At 43.6% G+C, this 22,842-nt stretch overlaps 1 protein-coding gene across 1 annotated transcript in view; it reads right to left on the minus strand.

The window, feature by feature from the left end:
* Positions 1-211: 211 nt before the first annotated feature.
* The window catches only part of LOC120037219 (cGMP-dependent 3',5'-cyclic phosphodiesterase-like), a gene marked incomplete at its 5' end in the record, with an annotated part of 42,265 nt that continues 19,634 nt past the window's right edge, over positions 212-22,842 (minus strand). Inside the window, 17 exons of the mRNA XM_038983396.1 lie at positions 212-461; positions 564-670; positions 767-805; positions 2,269-2,381; positions 2,660-2,759; positions 3,936-4,010; positions 4,214-4,261; positions 6,439-6,526; positions 7,020-7,142; positions 7,263-7,333; positions 9,135-9,257; positions 9,556-9,633; positions 10,618-10,730; positions 13,917-14,091; positions 14,408-14,489; positions 19,877-19,940; positions 20,436-20,587. Coding sequence (XP_038839324.1) covers positions 212-461; positions 564-670; positions 767-805; positions 2,269-2,381; positions 2,660-2,759; positions 3,936-4,010; positions 4,214-4,261; positions 6,439-6,526; positions 7,020-7,142; positions 7,263-7,333; positions 9,135-9,257; positions 9,556-9,633; positions 10,618-10,730; positions 13,917-14,091; positions 14,408-14,489; positions 19,877-19,940; positions 20,436-20,587 — 1,801 coding nt within the window. The remainder of the gene's footprint in view (positions 462-563; positions 671-766; positions 806-2,268; positions 2,382-2,659; positions 2,760-3,935; positions 4,011-4,213; positions 4,262-6,438; positions 6,527-7,019; positions 7,143-7,262; positions 7,334-9,134; positions 9,258-9,555; positions 9,634-10,617; positions 10,731-13,916; positions 14,092-14,407; positions 14,490-19,876; positions 19,941-20,435; positions 20,588-22,842) is intronic.

Raw genomic sequence — 22,842 nt, forward strand, 5'->3', positions numbered from 1 at the left:
TTCGACTCCTTTGAAATGATTCATCTGAATTGTCCCTCCTGCATTCACTCCATCTGTTTTGCTCAGCCTTAGAGATTGACAGCTGTCAGTCAAACGTCAAACTGTCTCAGAGTCCCGCCTTCTCCGCTTGAGGACATAAAAAGGGAATAGTTTCCTTAGGTTTCTATTAGCCTAGAGATACTGCTTTCTCCACTCCCATTGGTCGGTATGGTTACAGGCCCCTCCCTCCGCCCCCCTCATCCAGGCAACCGTTGAGGCAGTGGGTGTCATCGCAGTGGCTGTCATCCCCAAGTGCACCCTGGGATTGCAGCAATTCATACTCTTCATCCAGGAAGTCGAGGCTATTGTTGCTAGGCAACCCACGGACGCTGAACTTGTGGGAGACTTTGGTCCACTGTACTCGATTGGTCGCTACACGCTCATACAGCTCGGTTGCCCCTGGTAACAGCTCTGACAGCAGCCTATGAGAGGACAGGGGCGTGGGACACAATATTAGGTGGTGCTGTGGGCCGTGTTGTGATTGGGTCAGTAGTGATAAACGCTGTGTTGTGATTGGTTCTTACTTGTAGATGGGCATGGCGATGTGTTCCATGAAGCTGATCTGTAGCTCTGGGATGTAGGCCTTCTCTCTGTCCATCATCTCACTGGGACGATTCCCCATCGCCTTCTCCTGCACACACAAGTAAGTTACACACGTCAGATACACACTCACCCCTCCAACACACACACACAAATACGGTGCAGGAATAAAGTGCAGCACACATACCAGATCCCCCTGGGAGAAGAACTCTTTATAGATCAGCTCCTGAATACACAGAGGAGAGAAAAATAGGTTTAGGGTCAAAGGTCAACTAGGGTCTGGGGTTAGGGTTGAGGGTTAGGGTTGAGGTTAGGGTTGAGGGTTGAGGCTAGGGTTGAGGTTAGGGTTAGGGTTGAGGCTTGAGGCTAGGATTAGGGTTGAACCAGGATATGAACATGAACCTATAGGGTTAGTGTCTGGGTTTTGGTTAGGGTTGTGGTTGAGGGTTAGGGTTGAGGGTTGAGGTTAGGGTTGAGGTTAGGGTTAGGGTTGAACCTGCATATGGACGTGAAGCTAGGGTAAGGGTTGTGGTTGAGGGTTAGGGTTAGGGTTGAGGTTTGGGTTAGGGTTGTGGTTGAGGTTTTTGGTAAGGGTTGTGGTTGAGGGTTAGATTTAATAAATAACAGACGAATCTGATGTGCACTGGCACAGGCAACCCCTTTAGGATAAATGGTAAGACTTATGTATAAAAATACTTTAATGACTAAAAAAGAATAGACAAACAAATTAAAACAACGAAAATACTAAAACAATCCAGTCAGATAAGTCTTTTAAAACCCAAATGATGTATAAAATGCCAGGCACGGGCTGGGTTAGGTTTAATAAATAACAGACGAATCTGATGTGCACTGGCACTGGCAACCCCTTTAGGATAAATGGTAAGCCTTATGTATAAAAATACTTTAATGACAAAAAAAATATATAAACGAAAGTGCTTTCAACTCAAGATAAGTACTATAAAAGTATCCAAAAAATAAATAAGATAAAACCACGCCACACTAAGGAGTCAAAGAATATGATACAAATAAGTGCCATCATATTTATGGTCAGTGCTTAAAAGACATAAGAGTAAATCCACAAATAAATAAATAAATAAATAAACATTTATCATGAGCGGGTTAGGGTTGTGGTTGAGGTTTAGGGTTAGGGTTAGGGTTGTGGTTGGGGTTAGGGTTAGGGTTGTGGTTGAGGTTTGGGTTAGGGTTGTGGTTGAGGTTTAGGGTTAGGGTTAGGGTTGTGGTTGGGGTTAGGGTTAGGGTTGTGGTTGAGGTTTGGGTTAGGGTTGTGGTTGAGGGTTAGGGTTGTGGTTGAGGTTTGGGTTAGGGTTGTGGTTGAGGTTTGGGTTAGGGTTGTGGTTGAGGTTTGGGTAAGGTTTGTGGTTGAGGGTTAGGGTTGTGGTTGAGGTTAGGGTTAGGGTTGTGGTTGAGGTTTGGGTTAGGGTTGTGGTTGAGGTTTGGGTTAGGGTTGTGGTTGAGGTTTGGGTAAGGTTTGTGGTTGAGGGTTAGGGTTGTGGTTGAGGTTTGGGTAAGGTTTGTGGTTGAGGGTTATGGTTGAGGGTTAGGGTTGTGGTTGAGGTTTGGGTTAGGGTTGTGGTTGAGGGTTAGGGTTGTGGTTGAGGTTTGGGTTAGGGTTGTGGTTGAGGGTTAGGGTTGGGTTGTGGGTTAGGAGTAGACGTTATGGTTCCTCACAGCGATCTTGCGGGTGGTCTTCCAGCCCTTGGTCTGGTCCGACAGGTCGCATGAGGTCATCAGCAGACACAGCAGCAGAGAACGGTGGGTCTGATTTTTGGGATTGTAGCCAGCTAGGACACGCACACACACGTACAAACAGAAAGGGAAAGAAAATGGAAGACTATCATACTCACAAATTCGCACACACAACTCCCCTGGGGCCAGATTGTCAGCCTAGGTAGACTCAAACCTTCTATTGCCTAAGGCTGACAATTGTTTCCCTCGGTTTAGGTGCAAAAAAAGTATAACACACACACTCACACTCACACACACTCACACACACACACACACACACACACACACACACACACACACACACACACACACACACACACACACACAGCCTTACCGTCAGCCATCCTTTGCAGGTCGGGGAAGATGCGAAGGTGGTGAGCCAGGTCAGTGGCCAGGATGATATCCCTCATCAAGTCCAACATCCTCTGGTAGTCCTGATAACCACACACACACAACCTATAATAGTCCTGGGTGTCCTCACTGTAAAGCGGTTACCGTGAATTTGACAGTATCTGACAGGCAGCTCGACGGCAAGTAATATACTGTAATATAAATATGGTATGAAAAGAAGGTACTCTGTAATGAAGTAAATGCTACCACAATCATAATGAATGGATAGATGAAAGAAATTCATTGAGGGGAAAGGTTTGTATTTCACAGCATTTTTCTGTAATTACAAGGGATTGGTGCAAGCAGATTTGCTGCTAGGTAATGTGTTTCCACATTACAAAACATTAATGAATATCTGGTGTTTTAAATAACTTGCAATTCTAGAGGCCTTAACAAAGGTTTCCAAACTGGCAGCGACTACAAGGCAAAATGACATAGCAAAATGGTCAACCATTTAAGGTTCACGACTAGCTGCCACTCCAATCTGTCCCCGATATATTTAAATTGATGGGGCACTACAACCACATAAAAGTTAAATTGGTACAGCATTCTGACTCACCATGAAATAAATATTAAATCCTCTTACAAGGCACGCATCAAAATATGTTAATGAGCCAGAAACAACAATATCATGCGCCCACTAGTGGTCAAAAGGTTTCTGGCGCTCCAAAGATACGGTAGTGTATTCTGTGGGGTGGAATTACAGTACCATTCGAAATACAGCAATTATTTTCCCACCCACAACATTTTCCCACAATGCACCATCATTTACAGTATGCTACAGTAAAATGTTTCAGAGTATTTTACTGGTGATAACACCCATAATTACCATATACATGAGTTATGTTACAGTGCTGTTAACACAACACATACACAAACACACAACTTATAACAGTCCTGAGTGTACTGTTAACACACACACACAGAAACACAACCTATAACAGTCCTGGGTGTCCTGTTAACACACACACACACAGAAACACAACCTATAACAGTCCTGGGTGTACTGTTAACACACACACACACAGAAACACAACCTATAACAGTCCTGGGTGTACTGTTAACACACACACACAGAAACACAACCTATAACAGTCCTGGGTGTCCTGTTAACACACACACACACACACACACACACGCACACAACCTATAACAGTCCTGGGTTAACACTGTTGTTAACACAACAGCAGTGTGGGATCCCAGGCTGGAGAGAAACGGACCTTTCTGGAGAACTTGTCGAAGATGTTGCAGCCGTGGGTGTTCAGAATGGCTATGGCTTGGGCAAAGTGGTGTCGCTGTGGAAACAAACACAGGTTATTATGGGATAGGAGGTTGAAGGCTGGCCACTAGGTGTCGCTGTAGTCCCAGAGATGTGCGTGTGTGTGTGTGTGTGTGTGTGTGTGTGTGTGTGTGTGTGTGTGTGTGTGTGTGTGTGTGTGTGTGTGTGTGTGTGTGTGTGTGTGTGTGTGTGTGTGTGTGTGTGTGTGTGTGTGTTTACCTCCATCACAGAGCCCTCTGAGCTGTAGAGGGCAGCCAGGACAGATTGCTGTAGAGGAGGAAGACAGAACACGTTATTACATAGATAGACCACCTCTCAGTTTGCTCTCTATGCTGCTGGAATTACTGAAGTGAAGTGTACTACCCTTGTCTAACCACAGTCTTTCCTTGACTTTTCCTACTGTGTGTTCGACAAGTGTTACCGGTGCTATACCTGTATGTGTGTTGAGCGAGGTTGTGTGTGTGAGGGCTGTTTTCGAGGCTGTGACTACATGTTCGGTCCATTCAGAAACTATTCAGACCCTTTGACTTTTTACACATTTGATACGTTACAGACTTTTTATAAAATGGACTAAATCGTTTCCCCCCCATCAATCTACACACAATACCCCATAATGACAAAGCAAAAACAGTTTTTTAGACATTTTTGCAAGTGTATTAAAAATGTATTAAAAAGCCTCATGAAGCTGGTTGAGAGAATGCCAAGAGTGTGCAAAGCTGTCATCAAGGCAAAGGGAGGCTACTTTGAAGAATCTCAAATATATTTTGATTTGTTTAACACTTTGTTGGTTACTGCATGATTCCATATGTGTTACTTCATAGTTTTGATGTCTTCACTATTATTCAACAATGTAGAAAGTAGTAAAAATAAAGAAAAACCCTTGAATGAGTAGGTATGTCCAAACTTTAGACGGGTACTGTAAGTATTCAGACCCTTTACCCAGTATTTTGTTGAAGCACCTTTGGTTGCGATTAAACCCTCGAGTCTTCTTGGGTATGACGCTACAAGCTTGGCACACCTGTATTTGGGGAGTTTGTCCCATTCTTCTCTGCAGATCCTATCAAGCTCTGTCAGGTTGGATGTGTAGTGTCACTGCACAGCTATTTTCAGGTCTCTCCAGAGATGTTTGATCGGATTCAAGTCCAGGCTCTGGCTGGACCACTCAAGGACATTTAGAGACTTGTCCCGAAGCCACTCCTGCATTGTCTTGGCTGTGTGCTTAGGGTTGTTGTCCTGTTGGAAAATGAACCTTCGCCCCAGTCTGAGGTCCTGAACGCTCTGGAGCAGGTTTTCATCAACGATCTCTCTCTACTTTGCGCCGTTCATCTTTCCCTAAATCCTGACTAGTCTTCCAGTCCCTGCCGCTGAAAAACATCCCCACAGCATGATGCTGCCACTACCATGCTTCACCATAGGGATGGTGCCAGGTTTCCTCCAGACATGACGCTTGGTATTCAATCTTGGATTCATGAGACCAGAGAATCTTGTTTCTCATAGTCAGAGTCCTTTAGATGCCTTTTGGCAAACTCCAAGCGGGCTGTCATGTGCCTTTTACTGAGGAGTGGCTTCCGTCTGGCCACTCTACCATAAAGGCCTGATTGGTGGAGTGCTGCAGAGATTGTTGTCCTTCTGGAAGGTTCTCCCATCTCCACAAAGGTTCTTTGGAGCTCTGTCAGTGTGACCATCGGGTTCTTGGTCACATCCCTGACCAAGGTCCTTCTCCCCCGATTGCTCAGTTTGGCGGGGTGGTCAGGTCTAGGAAGAGTCTTGGTGGTTCCAAATTTCTTCCATTTAAGAATGATGAGGCCACTGTGTTCTTGGGGACCTTCAATGCTGCAGACATTTTTTGGTACCCTTCCCCAGTTCTGTGCCTCGACACAATCCTGTCTCTGAGCTCTACGGACAACTCCCTCTGACCTCATGGCTTGGTTTTTGCTCTGACATCCACTGTCAACTGTGGGACCTTTTATATAGACAGGTGTGTTTCTTTCCAAATAATGTCCAATCAATTGAATTTACCACAGGTGGACTCCAATCAAGTTGTAGAAACATCTAAAGGATGATCAATGGAAACAAGACGCACCTGAGCTCAATTTCGAGTCTCATAGAAAAGGGTCTGAATATTACGCAAATAAGGTATTTCTGTTTTTTATTTTGAATACATTTGCAAAAATGTCTAATAACGTAACAAAATGCGAAAAAAGTCAAGGGGTCTGAATACTTTACGAATGCACTGTACGTGTGCACTGTACGTGTGTGTGTGTGAGTGTGTGTGCGTGCGTGCGTGCGAGTGTGTGCGTGTGTGTGTGTGTGTGTGTGTGTGTGTGTGTGTGTGTGTGTGTGTGTGTGAGTGTGTGTGTGTGTGTGTGTGTGTGTGTGTGTGTGTGTGTGTGTGTGTGTGTGTGTCTGTGTGTGTGTGTGTGTGTGTGTGTGAGGTGTCTTACTGAGGCCACTTGAAAGGAGTTGTTAGTCCCACGGTGGTCCAGGTCATGGCACATACAGGAGACAAAGAGAGCAAAGATCTCTATATTCCTACAGACAGAGAGGGAGGGGTAGGAGGTTAGACTGTAGGGTAATAGGGTTTAGTATGTAGATTATAGGATAAAGGGTGCCAGGGTTTCTACTAGCTCGAGGTAGTTGGCCAGGCCCAGATTCCTGTAGAGGAGATAGGGTTAGGAATGTAGGGTTAGGGTATAGTATGTAGGGTTAGGGTATAGTATGTAGGGTTAGGGTATAGGGTAGATGGTATAGTATGTAGGGTTAGGGTAGATGGTGTAGTATGTAGGGTTAGGGTATAGGGTAGATGGTGTAGCATGTAAGGTTAGGTTATAGGGTATATGGTGTAGTATGTAGGGTTAGGGTATAGTATGTAGGGTTAGGGTATAGGGTAGATGGTGTAGTATGTAGGGTTAGGGTATAGGGTAAATGGTGTAGTATATAGGGTTAGGGTATAGGGTAGATAGTGTAGTATGTAGGGTATAGAGTAGATTGGGTAGTATGTAAGGTTTAAGGGGTTTATACTTACTCCAGGTAGTTGGCCAGGCCCAGGTTCTTGTAGAGGAGATAACAGAAGTGAGAGACTGAGAAGGCGTGCGTCCAGTTATGATAGGGAGGATCTCTGTAACCCTTCTTTACCATCAGACAGAACCTGAAACCAGGACAACCACACAATCAATCACCATAACCACCACTTCATCGCCATAGCAACCTCTTCAGACACACAGACAGTGAGTGGACTGGAGAGAAAGAGAGAGAGCGTGAAAGGTACCTGGCCAGAGTGTGCAGGTCAATCTTATAGGCGTTGATGAAGCCCATGTCCTCAAACATACTCAGGATGCCCTGGACACACAGGAGAGGAAGAGATCAGACACAGTACAGCAGGAACTGCTTTCATCTGGCTGGATACTCCCCAAATCAGTTTTACTCTTATTGGTCAAAACTGTGTTATTCTGAAGAAGATTGTCAGAGGAAGATTGTCAGAGGAAGATTGTCAGAGGAAGATTGTCAGAGGAAGATTGTTAGAGGAAGATTGTCAGAGGAAGATTGTCAGAGGAAGATTGTCAGAGGAAGATTGTTAGAGGAAGATTGTCAGAGGAAGATTGTTAGAGGAAGATTGTCAGAGGAAGATTGTTAGAGGAAGATTGCCAGAGGAAGATTGTTAGAGGAAGATTGCCAGAGGAAGATTGTCAGAGGAAAATTGTCAGAGGAAGATTGTCAGAGGAAGATTGTTAGAGGAAGATTGTCAGAGGAAGATTGTTAGAGGAAGATTGCCAGAGGAAGATTGTTAGAGGAAGATTGCCAGAGGAAGATTGTCAGAGGAAAATTGTCAGAGGAAGATTGTCAGAGGAAGATTGTTAGAGGAAGATTGTCAGAGGAAGATTGTTAGAGGAAGATTGTCAGAGGAAGATTGTTAGAGGAAGATTGTTAGAGGAAGATTGTCAGAGGAAGATTGTCAGAGGAAGATTGTCCGAGGAAGATTGTCAGAGGAAGATTGTCCGAGGAAGATTGTCAGAGGAAGATTGTCCGAGGAAGATTGTCAGAGGAAGATTGTCCGAGGAAAATTGTCCGAGGAAGATTGTCAGAGGAAGATTGTCCGAGGAAAATTGTCAGTGGAAGATTGTCAGAGGAAAATTGTCAGAGGAAGATTGCCAGAGGAAGATTGTTAGAGGAAGATTGTCAGAGGAAGATTGTTAGAGGAAGATTATCAGAGGAAGATTGTTAGAGGAGGATTGTTAGAGGAAGATTGTTAGAGGAAGATTGTCAGAGGAAGATTGTTAGAGGAAGATTATCAGAAGAAGATTATCAGAGGAAGATTATCAGAGGAAGATTGTCAGAGGAAGATTATCAGAGGAAGATTGTTAGAGGAGGATTGTTAGAGGAAGAGTGTCAGAGGAAGATTGTCAGAGGAAGATTGTCAGAGGAAGATTGTCAGAGGAAGATTGTTGGATGTGCACATAGAGATGGAAAGACGTCTTATCTTTGTGTCTGTACCATTATAGGATCTGTGACAGGATGGGTGCGCCTTTGAGGCTACCTCCATTTTAAAGTAGTCAACTTTCTTCTTTTATGTTTGAAAGAAGTGTAAAGCTCATATTGGTGATTTACTACCACCTGCAGAGATGAAATCCTGAACCAAATCATGTGTCATTCAGTTGTTGTGGCCACTAGATGGTGGTAATAAAGCCATTTACAAACTATAGCACCCAATCAGAAGAAAAATGCAATGCCTTGTTCATTGGCTGATTACTCCCAACACATAGGAATCGCCTACTTTAAAATGGTGGAAGCTCTCAATGGCAATGTCCATGCTAAAACTGGTTATTTCCATGTTGAGTCCTCTATCGATCCAGTATCCTTGCACATTGTAAATACGGTACTGGAACTGACCCTGTAAATACTATGCTTACTTACTTTATCTAGTTCTTCTTATTTCTTATTTTTATATCTCGTGTGTTTTTGTTCTACCTTGTTATTTTTTGTATCACATTGTTATTGATTGCTGCATTGTGGGGGTTAGAGCTGCAAGAAAGGCCTTTCACTGTACTTGTGCATGTGACATTTAAAACTTGAAACTACACATCTGTATGGATGTGCACGTAAACACACACATACACACTCTTCCTCTGTCCCTCTGTATTACCATGGGTGTGTTGTCGTCAGGTAGTGAGCGGGGTGTGTAGGTGAACTCAGCAAATAAGGGATGAATCTCTTCCACTGGCTCCAGCCCAGTTACCAACAGCTGGGCCACCTCCTCCGCTGATACCTACACACACGCAAGCACGCAAGCACGCGCAAACACGCACACACGCACACATTACTGCTGCACTGGATGTATGTGTGTGTGTGTGTGTGTGTGTGTGTGTGTGTGTGTGTGTGTGTGTGTGTGTGTGTGTGTGTGTGTGTGTGTTGTGTGTGTGCGTTGTGTGAGTTAGTGTGTGTGTGTGTGTGTGTGTGTGTGTGTGTGTGTGTGTGTGTGTGTGTGTGTGTGTGTGTGTGTGTGTGTGTGTGTGTGTGTGTGTGTGTGTGTGTGCGTGTTGTGTGGGTTAGTGTGTGTGTTTTACCTTCATGTGGTACATCATCATCTCGTTGGCCAGGTGGGATCTGAACTGAGCTTCATGGACCTTCTTATACAGAAGAGACTGAACACATACAGGAGAGACCAGTCAGTCAACCACATTATTATACAGGAGAGACCAGTCAGTCAACCACATTATTATACAGGAGAGACCAGTCAGTCAACCACATTATTATACAGGAGAGACCAGTCAGTCAACCATATTATTACAACAGGAGAGACCAGTCAGTCAACCACATTATTACACAGGAGAGACCAGTCAGTCAACCATATTATTACACAGGAGAGACCAGTCAGTCAACCACATTATTACACAGGAGAGACCAGTCAGTCAACCACATTATTACACAGGAGAGACCAGTCAGTCAACCACATTATTATACAGGAGAGACCAGTCAGTCAACCACATTATTATACAGGAGAGACCAGTCAGTCAACCACATTATTACACAGGAGAGACCAGTCAGTCAACAACATTATTACACAGGAGACACCAGTCAGTCAACCACATTATTATACAGGAGAGACCAGTCAGTCAACCACATTATTATACAGGAGAGACCAGTCAGTCAACCACATTATTACACAGGAGAGACCAGTCAGTCAACCACATTATTATACAGGAGAGACCAGTCAGTCAACCATATTATTACACAGGAGAGACCAGTCAGTCAACCACATTATTACACAGGAGAGACCAGTCAGTCAACCACATTATTACACAGGAGAGACCAGTCAGTCAACCACATTATTATACAGGAGAGACCAGTCAGTCAACCACATTATTACACAGGAGAGACCAGTCAGTCAACCACATTATTACACAGGAGAGACCAGTCAGTCAACCACATTATTATACAGGAGAAACTAAACACACACATGAGAGACCAGTCAGTCAATGACAACTAAATCCACACCACAGCAATAGGGCCCTAACATCCTACTCTATCTTATCCTACTGTTTAAAACACACTTTGTGACTCAGTCATGACTGGAGTGTCAGAGGTCAGCGGTTATTGTGTCTCTTTAGATGGTCTGTCTGACTCACATGTGCGATGCTGATTCCACAGTAGATGGAGAAAGCAGTGGCCAGGTCCTCATCGAAGCGGTTAAACCATGGTCCATTAGTCTTATTGACCAACTCAGCCACCCCAATAACCTCTGAGAGATAGAGAGAAAGAGAGAGAGAAAGTGAAAGACATAAAGAGAGGAAGAGCGTGAGAAAGAGAGAGAAAGAAAGAGAGCAACCAGTGAAGAACAAACACCATTGTAAATACGACCCATATATGTGTTTATTTATTTTCCCTTTTGTAGTTAATATGACATGTGAAATATCTTTTGGAACTTCTAAAAGTGTAATTTTTACACTTTTGTTTATTATCTATTTCACTTGCTTTGGCAATGTAAATATACACTCCCGTTCAAAAGTTTGGGGTCATTTAGAAATGTCCTTGTTTTTGAAAGAAAAGCACATTTTTTGTCCATTTAAAATAACATCAAATTGATCAGGAATACAGTATAGACATTGTTAATGTTGTAAATGACTATTGTAGCTGGAAACGGCAGATTTTTTATGGAATATCTACATAGGCGTACAGAGGCCCATTATCACTAACCATCACTCCTGTGTTCCAATGGCACGTTGTGTTAGTGAATCCAAGTTAATCATTTTAAAAGGATAATTGATCATTAGAAAACCCTTTTGCAATTATGTTAGCATAGCTGAAAACTGTTGTTCTGCTTAAAGAGACAATAAAACTGGCCTTCTTTAGACTAGTTGAGTATCTGGAGCATCAGCATTTGCGGGTTCGATTACAGACTCAAAATGGCCAGAAACAAAAAACATTCTTGTTCTGAGAAATGAAGGCTATTCCATGCGAGTATAACACTGAGTACTACTCACGTCACAGAACAGCGTAAACTGGCTCTAACCAGAATAGAAAGAGGAGTGGGAGGCTCCAGTGCACAACTGAGCAAGAGGACAAGTACATTAGGATCTCTAGTTTGAGAAACAGACGCCTCACAAGTCTTCAACTGGCAGCTTCATTAAATAGTACCTGCAAAACACCAGTCTCAACGTCAACAGTGAAGAGGCGACTCCGGGATGCTGGCCTTTCTCTCATGGAATAGCCTACATTTCTCAGAACAAGAATAGACTGACGAGTTTCAGAAGAAAGTTCTTTGTTTTTGGCCATTTTTAGCATTAACATTAACAATGTATACACAGTATTTCTGATCAATTTGATGTTATTTTTAATGGACAATTTTTTTTGCTTTTCTTTAAAAAACAAGGACATTTCTAAGTGACCCCAAACTTTTGAATGGGAGTGTATGTTTCCCATGCCAATAAAGCCACTTGAATTAAAATTGAAATGTAATTGAGCGAGAGAAAGAGAGAGAGAGAGAGAGAGAGAGAGAGAGAGGAAGAGAAAGAGAGAGATGAGAGAGAGAGAGACATAGAGAGAAAGAGAGAGAGAGGAAGAGAGGAAGAGAGAGAGAGAAAGATGAGAGAGAGAGAGGAAGAGAAAGAGAGAGATGAGAGATGGAGCAGCATAGAGGTAGAGAGCAGCTCCTCACTCCAGGAGCTGTCCTGTGTATCGAATAGTTTACTCCAGTGTAGTGTTAGTTTAGTTGTTTACTCCAGTGTAGTGTTAGTTCAGTTGTTTACTCCAGTGTAGTGTTAGTTTAGTTGTTTACTCCAGTGTAGTGTTAGTTTAGTTGTTTACTCCAGTGTAGTGTTAGTTCAGTTGTTAACTCCAGTGTAGTGTTAGTTCAGTTGTTAACACCAGTAGTGTTAGTTCAGTTGTTAACACCAGTGTAGTGTTAGTTTAGTTGTTAACACCAGTAGTGTTAGTTTAGTTGTTTACTCCAGTGTAGTGTTAGTTCAGTTGTTTACTCCAGTGTAGTGTTAGTTCAGTTGTTAACACCAGTAGTGTTAGTTCAGTTGTTTACTCCAGTGTAGTGTTAGTTTAGTTGTTAACACCAGTGTAGTGTTAGTTCAGTTGTTTACTCCAGTGTAGTGTTAGTTCAGTTGTTTACTCCAGTGTAGTGTTAGTTCAGTTGTTAACTCCAGTGTAGTGTTAGTTCAGTTGTTAACACCAGTGTAGTGTTAGTTTAGTTGTTAACACCAGTAGTGTTAGTTTAGTTGTTTACTCCAGTGTAGTGTTAGTTCAGTTGTTAACTCCAGTGTAGTGTTAGTTCAGTTGTTAACACCAGTGTAGTGTTAGTTTAGTTGTTAACACCAGTAGTGTTAGTTTAGTTGTTTACTCCAGTGTAGTGTTAGTTCAGTTGTTTACTCCAGTGTAGTGTTAGTTTAGTTGTTCACTCCAGTGTAGTGTTAGTTTAGTTGTTTACTCCAGTGTAGTGTTAGTTCAGTTGTTAACTCCAGTGTAGTGTTAGTTCAGTTGTTAACACCAGTAGTGTTAGTTCAGTTGTTTACTCCAGTGTAGTGTTAGTTTAGTTGTTAACACCAGTGTAGTGTTAGTTTAGTTGTTTACTCCAGTGTAGTGTTAGTTCAGTTGTTTACTCCAGTGTAGTGTTAGTTCAGTTGTTTACTCCAGTGTAGTGTTAGTTCAGTTGTTAATTCCAGTGTAGTGTTAGTTCAGTTGTTAACACCAGTGTAGTGTTAGTTTAGTTGTTAACACCAGTAGTGTTAGTTTAGTTGTTTACTCCAGTGCAGTGTTAGTTCAGTTGTTAACTCCAGTGTAGTGTTAGTTCAGTTGTTAACACCAGTGTAGTGTTAGTTTAGTTGTTAACACCAGTAGTGTTAGTTTAGTTGTTTACTCCAGTGTAGTGTTAGTTCAGTTGTTTACTCCAGTGTAGTGTTAGTTCAGTTGTTTACTCCAGTGTAGTGTTAGTTCAGTTGTTAACTCCAGTGTAGTGTTAGTTCAGTTGTTAACACCAGTGTAGTGTTAGTTTAGTTGTTAACACCAGTAGTGTTAGTTTAGTTGTTTACTCCAGTGTAGTGTTAGTTCAGTTGTTAACTCCAGTGTAGTGTTAGTTCAGTTGTTAACACCAGTGTAGTGTTAGTTTAGTTGTTAACACCAGTAGTGTTAGTTCAGTTGTTTACTCCAGTGTAGTGTTAGTTTAGTTGTTTACTCCAGTAGTGTTAGTTCAGTTGTTAACTCCAGTGTAGTGTTAGTTCAGTTGTTAACACCAGTGTAGTGTTAGTTTAGTTGTTAACACCAGTAGTGTTAGTTTAGTTGTTTACTCCAGTGTAGTGTTAGTTTAGTTGTTTACTCTAGTGTAGTGTTAGTTTAGTTGTTAACTCCAGTGTAGTGTTAGTTTAGTTGTTTACTCTAGTGTAGTGTTAGTTCAGTTGTTAACACCAGTAGTGTTAGTTGTCACCGTTGTTCTCGTCCTTGATGGGGAAGCAGAGGATGTTGCGTGTTCTAAAACCGGTGCTGTCGTCCACTCCTCGGTAGAACAGAGGGTGTGAGTACGCATCCTTAATGTTCAGGATCTGCCCAGTCATAGCTACATGACCCGCTATGCCCTGGTCTGCAGGGATACGGAACTCCTTCTACACACACGCACGCACGCACGCACGCACGCACGCACGCACACATACATATACACACGCACGCACGCACGCGCGCGCACACACACACACACACACACACACACACACACACACACACACACACACACACACACACACACACACACACACACACACACACACACACACACACACACACACACACACACACACACACACAGAGAGAGAGAGAGACCATCTTCATAATCTTAGTCTTCATCATGATTATGATGTTAAAATCTTCGTCATCATCATAATTCACATTATCAAACAGAGAAGTACTAGACATGTGTTTTACCTCATCATCACTGACCACGCCCCCATCAAAAACCTTGGCAACCAGCTCATGGCTGACTTGATCCAGTAGGAACACAGAGCAACTACAGAGAAATGACAGGGGGGGGAGAGAGAGAGAGATCATATCAAAATAACATTTTATTAGTAACATGGACATACTGTAGATTATACCGTGAAATGTTTGCTTACGAGCCCTTCCCAACGATGCAGAGTTAAATAATAATAATGAAAATAAAAATATTAACATGGAGCTACAGTACTGAATATACAGGGAGTACCAGTAGCAGATCAATGTGGAGCTATATACAGGGAGCAACAGTACCAGATCAATGTGGAGCTATATACAGGGAGTACCAGTACCAGATCAATGTGGAGCTATATACAGGGAGTACCAGTACCAGATCAATGTGGAGCTATATACAGGGAGCAACAGTACCAGATCAATGTGGAGCTATATACAGGGAGTACCAGTACCAGATCAATGTGGAGCTATATACATGGAGCACCAGTACCAGATCAATGTGGAGCTATATACAGGGAGTATCAGATCAATGTGGAGCTATATACAGGGAGTACCAGATCAATGTGGAGATATATACAGGAAGTACCAGATCAATGTGGAGCTATATACAGGGAGTACCAGATCAATGTGGAGATATATACAGGAAGTACCAGATCAATGTGGAGCTATATACAGGGAGTACCAGTACCAGATCAATGTGGAGCTATATACAGGGAGTATCAGATCAATGTGGAGCTATATACAGGGAGTACCAGATCAATGTGGAGCTATATACAGGAAGTACCAGATCAATGTGGAGCTATATACAGGGAGTATCAGATCAATGTGGAGCTATATACAGGGAGTACCAGATCAATGTGGAGCTATATACAGGGAGCAACAGTACCAGATCAATGTGGAGCTATATACAGGGAGTACCAGTACCAGATCAATGAGGAGCTATATACATGGAGCACCAGTACCAGATCAATGTGGAGCTATATACAGGAAGTACCAGATCAATGTGGAGCTATATACAGGGAGTACCAGATCAATGTGGAGCTATATACAGGGAGTACCAGATCAATGTGGAGCTATATACAGGGAGTACCAGATCAATGTGGAGCTATATACAGGGAGTACCAGTACCAGATCAATGTGGAGCTATATACAGGGAGTACCAGATCAATGTGGAGCTATATACAGGGAGTACCAGTACCAGATCAATGTGGAGCTATATACAGGGAGCAACAGTACCAGATCAATGTGGAGCTATATACAGGGAGCAACAGTACCAGATCAATGTGGAGCTATATACAGGGAGTACCAGTACCAGATCAATGTGGAGCTATATACATGGAGCACCAGTACCAGATCAATGTGGAGCTATATACAGGGAGTATCAGATCAATGTGGAGCTATATACAGGGAGTACCAGATCAATGTGGAGATATATACAGGAAGTACCAGATCAATGTGGAGCTATATACAGGGAGTACCAGATCAATGTGGAGATATATACAGGAAGTACCAGATCAATGTGGAGCTATATACAGGGAGTACCAGTACCAGATCAATGTGGAGCTATATACAGGGAGTATCAGATCAATGTGGAGCTATATACAGGGAGTACCAGATCAATGTGGAGCTATATACAGGAAGTACCAGATCAATGTGGAGCTATATACAGGGAGTATCAGATCAATGTGGAGCTATATACAGGGAGTACCAGATCAATGTGGAGATATATACAGGGAGTACCAGATCAATGTGGAGATATATACAGGGAGTATCAGATCAATGTGGAGCTATATACAGGGAGTACCAGATCAATGTGGAGCTATATACAGGGAGTACCAGATCAATGTGGAGATATATACAGGGAGTACCAGATCAATGTGGAGATATATACAGGGAGTACCAGATCAATGTGGAGATATATACAGGGAGTACCAGATCAATGTGGAGATATATACAGGGAGCACCAGATCAATGTGGAGCTATATACAGGGAGTACCAGTACCAGATCAATGTGGAGCTATATACAGGGAGTACCAGATCAATGTGGAGCTATATACAGGAAGTACCAGATCAATGTGGAGATATATACAGGGAGTATCAGATCAATGTGGAGCTATATACAGGGAGTACCAGATCAATGTGGAGATATATACAGGGAGTATCAGATCAATGTGGAGCTATATACAGGGAGTACCAGTACCAGATCAATGTGGAGCTATATACAGGAAGTACCAGATCAATGTGGAGCTATATACAGGGAGTATCAGATCAATGTGGAGCTATATACAGGGAGTATCAGATCAATGTGGAGCTATATACAGGGAGTACCAGATCAATGTGGAGCTATATACAGGGAGCACCAGTAACAGATCAATGTGGAGCTATATACAGGGAGTACCAGTACCAGATCAATGTGGAGCTATATACAGGGAGTATCAGATCAATGTGGAGCTATATACAGGGAGTACCAGATCAATGTGGAGCTATATACAGGGAGCACCAGTAACAGATCAATGTGGAGCTATATACAGGGAGTACCAGATCAATGTGGAGCTATATACAGGGAGTACCAGATCAATGTGGAGCTATATACAGGGAGTACCAGATCAATGTGGAGCTATATACAGGGAGTACCAGTACCAGATCAATGTGGAGCTATATACAGGGAGTACCAGATCAATGTGGAGCTATATACAGGGAGCACCAGTAACAGATCAATGTGGAGCTATATACAGGAAGTACCAGATCAATGTGGAGCTATATACAGGGAGTACCAGTACCAGATCAATGTGGAGCTATATACAGGGAGTACCAGATCAATGTGGAGCTATATACAGGGAGTACCAGTACCAGATCAATGTGGAGCTATATACAGGGAGTACCAGATCAATGTGGAGCTATATACAGGGAGCACCAGATCAATGTGGAGCTATATACAGGGAGTATCAGATCAATGTGGAGCTATATACAGGGAGTACCAGATCAATGTGGAGATATATACAGGGAGTACCAGATCAATGTGGAGATATATACAGGGAGTATCAGATCAATGTGGAGCTATATACAGGGAGTACCAGATCAATGTGGAGCTATATACAGGGAGTACCAGATCAATGTGGAGATATATACAGGGAGTACCAGATCAATGTGGAGATATATACAGGGAGTACCAGATCAATGTGGAGATATATACAGGGAGTACCAGATCAATGTGGAGATATATACAGGGAGCACCAGATCAATGTGGAGCTATATACAGGGAGTACCAGTACCAGATCAATGTGGAGCTATATACAGGGAGTACCAGATCAATGTGGAGCTATATACAGGAAGTACCAGATCAATGTGGAGATATATACAGGGAGTATCAGATCAATGTGGAGCTATATACAGGGAGTACCAGATCAATGTGGAGATATATACAGGGAGTATCAGATCAATGTGGAGCTATATACAGGGAGTACCAGTACCAGATCAATGTGGAGCTATATACAGGAAGTACCAGATCAATGTGGAGCTATATACAGGGAGTATCAGATCAATGTGGAGCTATATACAGGGAGTATCAGATCAATGTGGAGCTATATACAGGGAGTACCAGATCAATGTGGAGCTATATACAGGGAGCACCAGTAACAGATCAATGTGGAGCTATATACAGGGAGTACCAGTACCAGATCAATGTGGAGCTATATACAGGGAGTATCAGATCAATGTGGAGCTATATACAGGGAGTACCAGATCAATGTGGAGCTATATACAGGGAGCACCAGTAACAGATCAATGTGGAGCTATATACAGGGAGTACCAGATCAATGTGGAGCTATATACAGGGAGTACCAGATCAATGTGGAGCTATATACAGGGAGTACCAGATCAATGTGGAGCTATATACAGGGAGTACCAGTACCAGATCAATGTGGAGCTATATACAGGGAGTACCAGATCAATGTGGAGCTATATACAGGGAGCACCAGTAACAGATCAATGTGGAGCTATATACAGGAAGTACCAGATCAATGTGGAGCTATATACAGGGAGTACCAGTACCAGATCAATGTGGAGCTATATACAGGGAGTACCAGATCAATGTGGAGCTATATACAGGGAGTACCAGTACCAGATCAATGTGGAGCTATATACAGGGAGTACCAGATCAATGTGGAGCTATATACAGGGAGCACCAGATCAATGAGGAGCTATATACAGGGAGTACCAGTACCAGATCAATGTGGAGCTATATACAGGGAGTACCAGTACCAGATCAATGTGGAGCTATATACAGGGAGTACCAGTACCAGATCAATGTGGAGCTATATACAGGGAGTATCAGATCAATGTGGAGCTATATACAGGGAGTACCAGATCAATGTGGAGCTATATACAGGGAGTATCAGATCAATGTGGAGCTATATACAGGGAGTATCAGATCAATGTGGAGCTATATACAGGGAGTACCAGATCAATGTGGAGCTATATACAGGGAGCACCAGTAACAGATCAATGTGGAGCTATATACAGGGAGTACCAGTACCAGATCAATGTGGAGCTATATACAGGGAGTATCAGATCAATGTGGAGCTATATACAGGGAGTACCAGATCAATGTGGAGCTATATACAGGGAGCACCAGTAACAGATCAATGTGGAGCTATATACAGGGAGTACCAGATCAATGTGGAGCTATATACAGGGAGTACCAGATCAATGTGGAGCTATATACAGGGAGTACCAGATCAATGTGGAGCTATATACAGGGAGTACCAGTACCAGATCAATGTGGAGCTATATACAGGGAGTACCAGATCAATGTGGAGCTATATACAGGGAGCACCAGTAACAGATCAATGTGGAGCTATATACAGGAAGTACCAGATCAATGTGGAGCTATATACAGGGAGTACCAGTACCAGATCAATGTGGAGCTATATACAGGGAGTACCAGATCAATGTGGAGCTATATACAGGGAGCACCAGATCAATGAGGAGCTATATACAGGGAGTACCAGTACCAGATCAATGTGGAGCTATATACAGGGAGTACCAGATCAATGTGGAGCTATATACAGGGAGTACCAGTACCAGATCAATGTGGAGCTATATACAGGGAGCACCAGTACCAGATCAATGTGGAGCTATATACAGGAAGTACCAGATCAATGTGAAGCTATATACAGGGAGTACCAGATCAATGTGGAGCTATATACAGGAAGTACCAGATCAATGTGCAGGGGAACAAAGTATTTGCGGTAGATATGTACATGAAGGCAGGATAAAATGGCTAGAATCAGGATAGATAATAATACGAGTAAAATAAAGAAGAGAGAGAGAGATTGATAAAGAGAAAATAAATATTCTATTCCATTTTCCTCCGCATGAGATACTCTGCAAAGCATGTTAGATGTACTTCCAGGGTTTAGGTTGTTTTACGGGTCATCAAGAACTCACATCTCTGCATCACTGAGGTTCCTGGCCTCCACTATAATCTCCTGCAACAACACTGAGACATCATCTGCAGAGAGAGAGAGAGAGAGAAGAGAGAGAAGAGAGAGAAGAGAGAGAAGAGAGAGAGAGAGAGAGAGAGAGAGAGAGAGAGAGAGAGAGAGAGAGAGAGAGAGAGAGAGAGAGAGAGAGAGAGAGAGAGAGTGTACAGGGTCGGGACTGATAATCAGGCTGAGATACCACAAGGAGGGTTGTGTTATCAGTCTGTAGAGATTCAATCTGAGCCAGAGGAGAGGAGAGAAGGGAAGGGAAGGGAAGGAAAGATGGGAGGGGAGAGGAGAGGACAGGAGAGGAGAGGAGAGGACAGGAGAGGACAGGAGAGGACAGGAGAGGACAGGAGAGGACAGGAGAGGAGAGGACAGGAGAGGACAGGAGAGAAGGGAAGGGAAGGAAATATGGGAGGGGAGAGGAGAGGACAGGAGAGGACAGGAGAGGACAGGAGAGGACAGGAGAGGAGAGGAGAGGACAGGAGAGGAGAGGACAGGAGGGAGGGAGGATAACTCACCCAGATGTGTGAAGAGATTCTTGGCCACCTGTAACAGTGCCTGGCACTCCACTTTGAGTTTCTGTTCTTTCTGGAAGGCCAGTGTGGAGGTGAGGACAGTGGAGGTGTAACAGAAGCAGTGCTGGATCTTATGTTCATCCACCTCCGTGTGTCTGCACAGAGAGAACACATTTATGTCCAAAATGAAACATTATTCTATTGACTGATCAATAGAATAATCAGGGGCATTAAATATGTGTTTAAACAGGCCAGATGGACAGAGAGAAAACCTATGCTGTTACATTAATATCAGTGTAGTTACATATCTCTGCCTGCAGATGGCAACGCCTTACCACTCTGATCACTATAGAGGAGAGACCAGCAGAATGTCAATACAGATGAAAAACTGTGGTCATTCTAGACTAGAGGACTTGTTTATAAAGGAGGTTTTTTCAGGCCAGGTCACATAATTAGGAAAACTATTCCCTTATCCTTCAATCACCACCTCTGAGTCAGGGCTGTTTCTGACAGCAGGCAGGCGCTAGGCCCTGATTGGCTTGTTGGCACAAAGAACCAATAGGCTCACTGGATTGCAGGTTCCTCTAAATCTGGAGGCATCAGATATCTGTCTGGCAGAACATATTGCATGTGGTATGTGATAGGAGGATAGAACCGGGAAGGAGACGAGAGAGGGAGCGGGTAGAATGAGAGACAGATGGAGTGCAATAGAGGAGGAGAGGGATGAGTGTGAGAGATGGAGATATGATATTTGAAATGTGTCTATTCATTTCAAACTTGTGAGTGTAATGTTTACTGTTCATTTTTTATTGTTCATTTAATTTTTGTTTATTATCTAGTTCACTTGCTTTGGCAATGTAAACATATCTTTCCCATGCCAATAAAGTCCTTGCAATTGAAAACAATAAATAATTGATATGTAGAGGAAAGAGGAGAGTGTGAGAGAGAGATAAAGTGGAGTAGAGTGGGGGCTGTGTCCTGACAACTGAGGTGAAAGATGGATGGAGGGATGGAGGGGGATGAGGGATGGAGGGATGGAGGGGGATGAGGGATGGAGGGGGATGAGGTATAGACTCAATTATGACAGGTTGAATTTAGGAGCTATTGGATTTTTTTACTGTCTCCATTCTCTCCTACTAACCAGGGACTGATTCAGACCTGGGACACCAGGTGAGTGAACCCTCCAGTCAATCAGTGACATGAACAAATCAATGAACTAGCAGGGAGACAAGGAAAGCATCAGTATTTCAGCCCTCGAGGGGTTAATGATTAGCCCAGCCCTACCACACCAACATCATCAAGGGAGGAGAGGCAGGGAGGTGGGAGAGAGGGATGAGAGGGAGAGAGGGATGTTTGAGAGAGAGGGATGATGAGAGAGAGGGATGGTGAGAGAGAGGGATGTGAGAGAGAGGGATGGTGAGAGAGAGGGATGGTGAGAGAGGGATAGTGAGAGAGAGGGATGGTGAGAGAGAGGGATGGTGAGAGTAAGGGATGGTGAGAGTAAGGGATGGTGAGAGAGGGATGGTGAGAGAGAAGGGATGGTGAGAGAGAGGGATGGTGAGAAAGAGGGATGGTGAGAGTAAGGGATGGTGAGAGAGGGATGGTGAGACAGAGGGATGGTGAGAGAGAGGGATGGTGAGAGAGAGGGATGGTGAGAGAGAGGGATGAGATGGAGAGAGGGATGGTGAGACAGAGGGATGATGAGAGAGAGAGATTGTGAGAGAGAAGGATGTGAGACAGAGGGATGGTGAGAGAGAGGGATGGTGAGAGAGAGGGATGTGAGAGAGAGGGATGGTGAAACAGAGGGATGTGAGAGAGGGATGGTGAGAGAGGGATGGTGAGAGAGAGGGATGTTGAGAGAGCGAGATAGATGAGAGAGAGGTTAGAGAGAGAGAGGGATGGTGAGAGAGAGGGATGGTGAGAGAGAGCGATGAGATGGAGAGAGGGATGGTGAGAGAGAGGGATGGTGAGAGAGAGCGATGAGATGGAGAGAGGGATGGTGAAAGTAAGGGATGGTGAGAGAGAGGGATGGTGAGAGAGAGGGATGATGAGAGAGAGGGATGGTGAGAGAGAGGGATGGTGAGAGTAAGGGATGGTGAGACAGAGGGATGGTGAGACAGAGGGATGGTGAGACAGAGGGATGGTGAGACAGAGGGATGGTGAGACAGAGGGATGGTGAGAGAAGGATGGTGAGAGAGGGATGGTGAGAGAGTGGGTTGAGATGGAGAGAGGGATGGTGAGAGAGAGGGATGTGAGAGAGAGGGATGGTGAAACAGAGGGATGTGAGAGAGGGATGGTGAGAGAGAGGAATGGTAAGAGAGGGATGGTGAGAGAGAGGAATGGTAAGAGAGGGATGGTGAGAGAGAGGGATGGTGAGAGAGAGGAATGGTAAGAGAGGGATGGTGAGAGA

The sequence above is a fragment of the Salvelinus namaycush genome, unplaced genomic scaffold, assembly GCF_016432855.1.
Source record: "Salvelinus namaycush isolate Seneca unplaced genomic scaffold, SaNama_1.0 Scaffold1638, whole genome shotgun sequence".
In the NCBI taxonomy this organism is placed as follows: Eukaryota; Metazoa; Chordata; class Actinopteri; order Salmoniformes; family Salmonidae; genus Salvelinus; species Salvelinus namaycush.